At 41.6% G+C, this 9,206-nt stretch overlaps 1 protein-coding gene across 1 annotated transcript; it reads left to right on the forward strand.

Annotated features, from left to right (window-relative positions):
- The first annotated feature begins 5,888 nt into the window (after window positions 1-5,888).
- Window positions 5,889-7,798, forward strand: LOC148702833 (transcription factor MYB119-like). Its single transcript, XM_088702161.2, has 3 exons — window positions 5,889-6,250; window positions 6,393-6,519; window positions 6,935-7,798. Exons 1-3 carry the CDS (start codon window positions 5,889-5,891, stop codon window positions 7,796-7,798), a joined length of 1,353 nt encoding a protein of 450 aa, XP_088558287.1.
- Window positions 7,799-9,206: the final 1,408 nt, after the last annotated feature.

The following is a 9,206-nucleotide window of genomic DNA, read 5'->3' on the forward strand; positions in this document are numbered from 1 at the left end:
GCCTCGCATTCTCACTGCATCTTTTCTTTGATCTGGTTAGAAAGTGGTCTTGGGAAACGCGGGCTGCAGTTTGCCTTCTGCAATTGGTGGGCATGTGACGAGCTTGCAAACTGTCGCACCGCCCAACTTTGCTTGCAATGCCAAAAGCGAAGCGAAGGCCCTTTGCGTTCTTCGGCCTAACAACCTTAAAAAAAGATGTGGAGTGCCGTAGGTGCACGTGATGAAAATTTACAATAATTCTTTAGGGAAGCCCCAGTTTTAGTTAAATAAAAATATTTTTATGCGCAACAAAAGTATTCTTTTAAAGTAAGGCTTTCACGGTTCCTTGATTTTGATATACAGCAATTGTTATAATCTAGTGCAAAAGTTTGAATTGAAGAGTGCTCTTTTATTTCAGTGAGTAATGCAAATTTAAACGATCGATGGGCATTGTTTTTTCTATTTTATAACCACTATGATGAAACCGTAACAAAAATACAAATAGTGATAAGCTTCTGGCTGGTGGACCCTTCAAGATCGGAATGATGCATCGGTCAGAGCTTGTTCAAGAAACAGTTCGCTTTTTTTTTTTTTTTTTTTTTTTTTTTTTTTTTTTTTGATGTAGCAGATTTAAGTCAGTTTTTTTAACCCATGTTCCCATGTTCGAGAAAGAGTTCCTTGTTGAGCTGACATTTTCGCTGCCATAGTGGATGGCCTGCAGAAATTTCATAAATAAGAGGTCATTTTCTTCCAGATGCATTAAGACGCCGGAGGCACTCCCAGATTTCTCGTGATACTTATCTCGAGTACTAGTAAACTTTTCAGACTATCTAACAACCAAGACTAAGAAGTTTGACTCTGGAGGAGCCAAATCTTTATGATCTCTAGTGGTTAACTCAGAAGCAATATTCTACCGATGTGCATGTCTGGTAAATCAACCCCCGCTTTGGGTAGAGAAGTGAGTCCACAATAACCCGTTCCATCCAGGTCGAGACTTCCTCCTTTTGAGCAAAGACATGGCTGATTTGTAACATATGACCCGCCCCATATGTGTAGTGCGTTCGGGCCATAAAGGAAACGTCCCTCTGAGTCCAACATTGAATGAGTCGGCGGATCCTCACTCGGTTGACTCTGGGTGGTCAACTGGTCATCCCACTCACCCGGTCACCCCTTGTCCTGTCCTCAGCATGAACCTACTTCAAATCAACAGAGCCGTTCGGCGTGAGGCAAAAAACCTGCCTTCGGATCTTCTGAATGCCTATACTTGCGGACTGTCGGAGCTCATCCCTCCCATTAACGAAGTTCCGCATGCTTCGCCCGATCTTGCCCAGATCAAGCTCTTTTCCTGGGCCAAGGCTGCGAGGCCCCCTCGAACCCATTGCCAGGCATTCCGATTCTTGAGCCCACTCCTGTGGAGCCGAAACCCCTGTTCAAAGCCCAAGTGTCCCAATCTGTGGCAGCCAGGCCCCCAAGAGCCTGCTCACGTTCCAGACCTATCTACCTTTGGAGGCCCATCAAGCATCTGCTGTGCCCAAAACACCTCCCAGAACTAGATCGATTGGCAACTGCGAAGCCGATCCCGACCCGTAGGAGAAAGAAAGTTGCTTCGTCCTCAAACTTGACGCCTGAGTCCTCTGCTGTGGCCTTAAATCAAGTGCCCCACCATATCCTCGTAAGCTGGTTTTTTTTTCCGGGCTTGTGGGATGGTGCTTGAATTGAATTGCTCTTGCTTCGCCGTCTCTTTGGTTTGCACTAGTCTTGGTTTGTCTTCATTTTGAGCAGCCCCTGATGTGCTTCTGTCCGGGAGTTGCTAATTTGTTTTACTCTCGGCTGGTTTTTTCATGGATGGGAGGGTGGTATTTCTTTCCTAGGAGCTGCCCGTTTGTGGAGGCCGTGTTTTCGTCCTCATGATCGTCATTTATTGGAATATGAGGGGGTCGGGGGCCCGGGCCAAAAGGAGAGTTGTTAAAGATCTCATCCTCTCCTTCAGTTGTGATATTATCCTTCTTCAAGAGACAAAAGTGGCTGCCCCTTCACAACCCTCGAGCCTTTCACTCTCCATGGACCTCTTCGAGACGCAAATATCTTCCGATTCAAATCCTTGCTTTGCAACATCTGGCTAGAAAAAAATAAACGATACTTCTATGCAGAAATTGCTCTTCCCCGACAGCCTTACAGAAGACTTTGCCACGGTCGGCTCCTTCATATGATTGAAACCTCCTCTCTCTCATGACTTTGTAATCCTTCGTTCTGTTGTTCTTTGGAGCTGCTGCTGTTCTCTGTCTTGCACTCAGCAATCACTCCTCCATTCTGTTATCTCTTGTACATACTTGCATTATTTAATTCGATGGAAGAAGTTCCTTCTCCCCTTTTGCACTCCAAAAAAAAAAAAAAAAAACAGAGAGAGAGAGAGAGAGAAACCTGAGTGATTGCAGCTTGATCTTAGCCTAAACTCCACAGAATGTAAAAGCATCCGCTTTCAGAGGTTAGTTTGATCGGACGGCAAGTTAAATTGGTCCAAGAACCAAGACTGGATTAAAGAACCCTTCCACTGCTTCAGGAGACCGCTGAGTTAATGCTCCTTGCTCCATCACATGGTTACCAAGAGGATATTCTCCAGAAACCGGAGCAACACACGGGAGGTTCCTCTTGACTGCTACCAAATGTGAGGTCGAACAAGATGCAGCAAGACTCTGGTCCACATACACGTAACCAGCTGCTTAAAGAAATCCCAGAAAAAAAATAAAACAACAAAGGTTTCTATGATAGAGGTGAGGATTGATGGCTCTACAAATTTGCACTTCTCTCTCCTCCTTAATAAATGTACATGGATAATATAGCCCTTTACTTTTTTTGATCGCCTAGCATTTGAATTTTCCCCCCATTTATTCAAATAAAAATCATCATTTTAACAAGTTTGAGAAGCATGATAGACACGCATGGATGATGTAGCCTCTTGGTTAAGTTGAGAGTCTATCTCTACAACCAGATCATATTATATGTAATTATATGTAAAAGATTATATTATATTTGATAGACACGCATGGATGAAATATTTGATCATATTATATGTAATTAAATATTATAACTTTCTCTACAACCACGGAAGGTAGTAAAACAAAAGGTTGAAAGGAAGTATAATTAGCCACCAAGGTAGTAGCCTGGTGGTAAGGGGGCGATAATTCCGCCCAAGTTGCCCGGGTTCGAAACGCACGGGCGTCGATTAAATTAGGGGACCGGATGCCCCACGCTCGGCTGGCTTGTTGGCGGTTATGCTTTCCTTCCACTTGTACCAAGGTGGCACTGGGGTGACGTACCCACACGTGAGGCGGTGAACCCAGTGGGGTAAGCCCACGGGTCGGGAAAGGCACGCGAAACCTGCGACCTGTATCGAACATTCCCTAGTGGAAGGGGGGCTCAGTAATGGGGCTGCTACGCGGGTGGGCTGGTCCCTCCCCCTCCCCTCCTATTTTTTACCAAAAAAAAAAAAAGGAAGTATAATTAGTTCTTCATGATTTTCTACGTCATATCTTAAATTTTTGCATTTTTTTTTCTAAAATAGATGATTTTTTGTTATTTCGCATTAGTTTTACTATTAAAATGTGGTATAAAATGTAGATCATGTTATTCAAAGATTAGTAATTAAACTAAAAATTTATCGACTATGCATATTCATATTTATGTTGACATAAAAATTTTAAAAATATTTCACTTTATTCTTTCGGATATTATAAAATTTTATTATTAAAATAATTTTAACTGATATATTTTAAATATTTAAGTAGTAAAATTTGGAAGGCATCAAGAAAATAAAATAAAATATGTTTATTTTATTTTCTATGAAAGAGAAAAAGGACATGCGAATTATTTAATTATCATGATTTATATCATGTGGATCTACATTCTAAACTACTCTTTAATAGTAGAATAAATATAAAATAAATCATAAATTATGTAATTTTTAGAAAATCAAGAAAGTTAATATATAATATAAAAAAATGTGTGGAACTAAAAAAAGGCTATATCGTCATGTTTTAGTTATTTTAAATAGTAATGTTTTGAAAGTATCAACGAAACGAAATAAATTATGTATTTTATTATTTATTTAGGAGGAAAAATTAATTATTCAAACATGCTGCGTCCCGCAAATCTGCCAAAAAGAATGCTTAGGATGCATGGATGTGCACTTGATTCATATATACCACAGCTACGGAATCAAGAATGGTAGCTTATGCATTGGATAAAAATTTTATAAAACATTAAATAGTAAAGCTCACACATCTATGCTTGAGTACAGCATGACACTGTTGTTACGTAAATAAGTTTGATCGAGATCCAGTGCTGCAATCCATCATCGATCAGTTCATTAAGCAAGGATAGGCCAGTGAACGGTGCTGATCGAGAATGCAACGTACACTATAGAAAAAATGAGAAATTCTGACTGTAACCTGCTGACGCTAAAAAAAAGCCTTGGTAATATGGTTATTGTGCTAAAATTTGCCAACGCTTTTTAGTAACGTCCGTATATTACGATGCTTAAAAGCATCGGAAATAAATTACGGGGTTTTACCGATACTTTTTGGCAAGCGTTGTCAGAAGCCAAGTATTAGCCGATGCAGATAAGCTTCGGGGATACTTTACTGGCGTTCATGGTGAACTGGAAAAATAAGACAATGCGAATAAGCGTCATTGGAAGCCAATAACAAGACGATGCTTATAAGCATCTTTGGAATCCATATATCCTCCAAAATTTCTACCCGACCCACTATCTTCCCCTTTTGTTCCACACAACCACTGGCCAAGCTCGTCCTCCAGGAAGCCTTTCCACCACTGGCCAACCCACCATCGCTTCTTTATCGGCCTCATGCTCCTCCTTCGCAAGCTTCTCCTCATCTTTGACAATATAAATATTTGTTATTTTTATATATATTATATGTGTTATTATATAATTGTTATGTATATGTTTAATGTATATATTTATATACAGCATTTTAATTTTTTAAAATTATTTTAAAAAAAATAATTTATACTTATGATGCTAAAAAGCATCGTCATATTTTGATACCAACGATGCTTTAAAGCATTGTTAGAACATACATTAGCGACACTAATTTGCGTCGACACAAATAAGCATCGCTAATATGAAATGCTTTAGCATTAGCAATGCTTTAGCGTTGGCGACGCTTATAAGTGCCATTCGTTGTAACTAGCAATGCAAACAAAAAGTGTTATAAAATTATTTTTCTACGGCATCATTGCTGGTGCTTTTGTGATGCTAGTGTCAAAAATCTGACGGCGACAAATGCATTAAAAAGTATCAGCAATGCCAGGTATTTCTGTAGGGGTAGGTAGACCCTCTACTAATACATGCTTTTCAACATCACCTACTATTGATCAATGGATGGGCAGCGGCAGAAATCCTTGAATGCATACAAATTGGGTACGCATGCATGGCGAAAATTGCGAACGTGAGCCTTTAATTGACAAATTGATTTGCAGCCAATAAACCCAAAAGCGGGATTAGCGGCCCATGCTGCGAGGGTCATTTTGGTAAATCCATCCATATTGATTAGGGAGGGAGCTGAGGCGTTACAAGCCTCTGGCAGTTCCAGCCTTCGGATGATTTCCAGATCGACGGCTGTCATTAAATGGCCGACTTATTAATTGTGTAAATAGTGGTGCCACTAAAACTAAAAGCTATATTCCTTGAGCGTAACTGTAGCCTCTCGTCTTTCCTTCTCCTCCCTACTCTCTCGCTCCGCCCTCCCACCCACCCACACAAATCAAGCACTCCCCCGAGCCTAAATCCATGCCATTCCCGTTTTGAGTCTTTTGACCCCTTCATCTCTCTCACTTTCTCAGATTCTTCTTTCATTCTTTCTGTGTTTTTTCTTGTCACGGACTTCCATATGGAAACTGTTTCAGCTGGAAGGATTGATGGGCTTGTAGAGAAGAACGCTCGTTCTCTCCGGCATGCCCCACCATTTACACTACTCCAGAGGTTTCTGGCCAGTTCGTGCCAAGGTGAACTTCGCCTCGTGAAGAATCCCATGGACAAGCTGGAGCAGAAGGCCGAGATACCTTTTGGTGCAATCGGCGTTCCTACGAATGGGATGTTGTTGAATGATTTCAGCTTTTATGGTGATGGTAAGAATGCTATCATAAGAAGCAACAATTGCGGAGAAGGGAATGGGGTGCAAAGCGGCTCATCTGCAACTGTTGCTGCAGCTGCTACTGTTGTGAAAGGGCAATGGACTGCCGAGGAGGACAGGTACTAACAATCTTGCTTTGCTCCTTCTTTCCCTCGTATACTTCCCGTATATATAGAGTGCTTTCTTCCAGGAGCTAGTCACCTTCTTGCTAAATATAGCGCAGCGATGGTTGATTCCCCCTTGTTCTGCTTCGTGTTGCAGCATCTTGGTACGACTTGTGAAGCAACATGGCGTTCGGAAATGGTCTCAGATTGCTAAGAAGTTGGTTGGTAGGAGCGGGAAGCAGTGTAGAGAAAGATGGCATAACCATCTGCGACCTGACATCAAGGTCCCGTTCGGCCTCTATGTTGACCTAATAAGTCATTTATTTTTTTTCTTCTTGTACATATTATCTGTGAGTAGTCTTCTAATTCTCTTTGAATTTTAGATTTATGAACGTATAAATATCTTTTCCTTCGGGATTAATTCCTCCATTCCAAGCTCTGATGTACTTCTAAAAGGCTTTTTTTTTTTTTTTTTGGAGCCTCTAGATAACCTTTTTCCGTTTTGTCTGCCGATACTTTCCTTTCCTTTCCTTCATCATATTGCATCTTTTATTGAATCTTTGCCTTCACCTGTTCGTTGTCATGTGTTGCATCATTCTCACCAAGTATATGTCACGATTTCTAGGATGCTTTCTTTTCTTTCTTCAGCTTTCTCCTTTTTTTTCATTCTGATATCATGTGCTTTTGTTCTCGCTGCAGAAGGACACGTGGACTGAAGAAGAGGAGAGGCTATTAGTTGAAGCACATAAGAAGGTTGGGAATCGATGGGCTGAGATTGCGAAGCATATCCCGGGCAGAAGTGAAAACTCCATCAAGAACCACTGGAACGCAACCAAGAGGCGGCAGAACGCAAAGAGAAAAAGCAAGAGAAAGACAGCTCAGGGTGGAAGATCTCGACCCTCCATTCTGCATGAGTACGTCAGAAGTAAGATGCTCGACCTCAAGGACGATTGCGCCACCAAGATCGCCTCCTCTGCAGCCCCATCAAGCCCGTGGCACCAACACCAAATCACATTTCCAAACGTGCAAGAACCCTTATCAGCTCGGGACTCCTCTATATCAACCACAACCCAGATGGAAGACTGCATGCCCTTCATGGAAGCATTTTTAGATCAGTCGGCTGCAGGGAGTGCGGAAGAGAGAGGGTTTCATGCTGGGGATGTTCAAGAACCTTGCATGCTTGATTCGCTGGATGTATTGGACTTCGACGAAGGCGATTACTTGATCGCGGGCGTGGATGAATGCATGTCGCTGGCTCCTCCCCCGGCGCTTGACATCTTTCATAGCGAAGCCAATGGTCTAACTGCTGCTGTTTCAGATGGCGCTAGCACCAAGAGTACTGCCTGTCTCTTCTCAGACAGCTATATCTCCTATCTTCTAAATGGAGCACCATCATCTTCCACTGATGTGTTCGGTAGCGCCAATGCCGAAATTCTCGAGGATCAAACTTCTTCGTCGAGTTGCAAGAGAGAGCTGGACTTGATAGAGATGATGTCTTTGCAGTCGTCTTGGTCTCGGCCTCTGACTCAGACTACCAGCAGCCGCAGCAACAGTAGCTTCTAATTTATCGTCAGAACCAGGTTTCAACTTTCAAAGAGGCTCGGTCAAGCCTTCTTGCTTTTGCTTTCTTTGTTTGTTCGGAGTGCAGCAGATGGAGTTGGAAGTGGGTGTTATGTGTCACTAAAGTAACAAGACAGGCCGTTAGAGTTTCTCCGAGTCTTTTTTCATGAACTGTTCTTTTCATAAGAAATTTTTCATAAAATTTTCGCCTTGAGTCGAGCGCTTCATGAAGCCTATGATCTTTGCTTCCGAGCAAGTTCCGGACGTTTCCTCTCCTGGGGTTTCCACCGCGGCCTATTGTTATTTTACCAGCGCATCGTTAATTATTACCGTGCTCCCACCCTCCTTTGTTTGGATCATCATTTAACATTATTCGGAGCATTAATTAAGCTATTTATCCGATTTCCCACTAGCACATTAATTATTTTGGTTATTCAGTGGCAAGCTTTAAATTTTCTGGTGCTAATTAATAATTTAAGTCTAACCAGCTTTAAAATTTTGACTGCATTTTGCTCTTGCTAGCACGGTGGTATTTTATATATGCCAGAACTTTAGACCCCGTCTGGCATGGGAATTTCAATTTATTTTTCAAAACACCTAAGCCATGGAAGAACAGGTATTTGATAATCTAATTTTTCTTTGCAGTTTTTTTTTGAAACAGGTAACTAGCTTCTAAAAATATATCTCGACCTTTTTTTGAAAACCCCGAGGCACCGTCCCGCTCTTGGCTACCACCTCCGTGCGGCTGCCTTCCACTGTAGACCATCACCGTCCATGCCTACCGTCCCCTATTACCATCACCAATTAATCATCCCATCTGCTGCCAGCCACCATCACCGTCATCTCCGCCATCAAATAATAAGTTTCCAAATTTTGTATTTTCAAAACAAAAAAAATTCGTAAGAAACATGCGCTCCGTTTAGCATTTTACTGTATAAGCGCATCAAATAAGTTTCAATTTTTTGGTATTTGAAAAAATTGATTTCACCTTTAGGAAACTAAAAGTGAAAATAGATAACCACGCCGGACGCTACTTTTAGCATTTTATACTGTATGAGCCCGATCCAGCCCGTCGGTCGGGTTTGCAGTAACGGCCCAGGCCCGCCCCAAATCAGGCTGATCGAACTGGCCTGCATGTGCGTAACTCTATCTAGAGCCCCATGTTATACCTCCGACAAGCTGTTTCAGATGTATATGAGTTCTTCAATCAGATCTTGTGACCCACTGCAACCAATTATTGAATACGAATGTTGAAAATAATTATTTTTCAAGAAAAAAAACCAACACTGAATTTAAACTACAAAACACATACAGATACAAGACTACTAGGATTGGTGGGCCAACATGTCAACATCCACTCAGATTTAAGCTAAAAAGTATGAATTCATATGTCACATATGCTGCACATAAT

Source organism: Phoenix dactylifera, chromosome 8 (genome assembly GCF_051530095.1).
Source record: "Phoenix dactylifera cultivar Ajwa chromosome 8, Ajwa_hap1_PhDact_Kaust_v1.1, whole genome shotgun sequence".
NCBI classification, from domain to species: Eukaryota; Viridiplantae; Streptophyta; class Magnoliopsida; order Arecales; family Arecaceae; genus Phoenix; species Phoenix dactylifera.

Excerpts from the sequence above, each read along its gene's own strand:
- LOC148702833 (XM_088702161.2), top strand. The coding sequence starts at position 5,889 with ATGGAAACTGTTTCAGCTGGAAGGATTGATGGGCTTGTAGAGAAGAAC. Across the intron at positions 6,251-6,392 it reads TGGACTGCCGAGGAGGACAG|CATCTTGGTACGACTTGTGA; the intron begins GTACTAACAATC and ends TTCGTGTTGCAG. Across the intron at positions 6,520-6,934 it reads ATCTGCGACCTGACATCAAG|AAGGACACGTGGACTGAAGA; the intron begins GTCCCGTTCGGC and ends TTCTCGCTGCAG.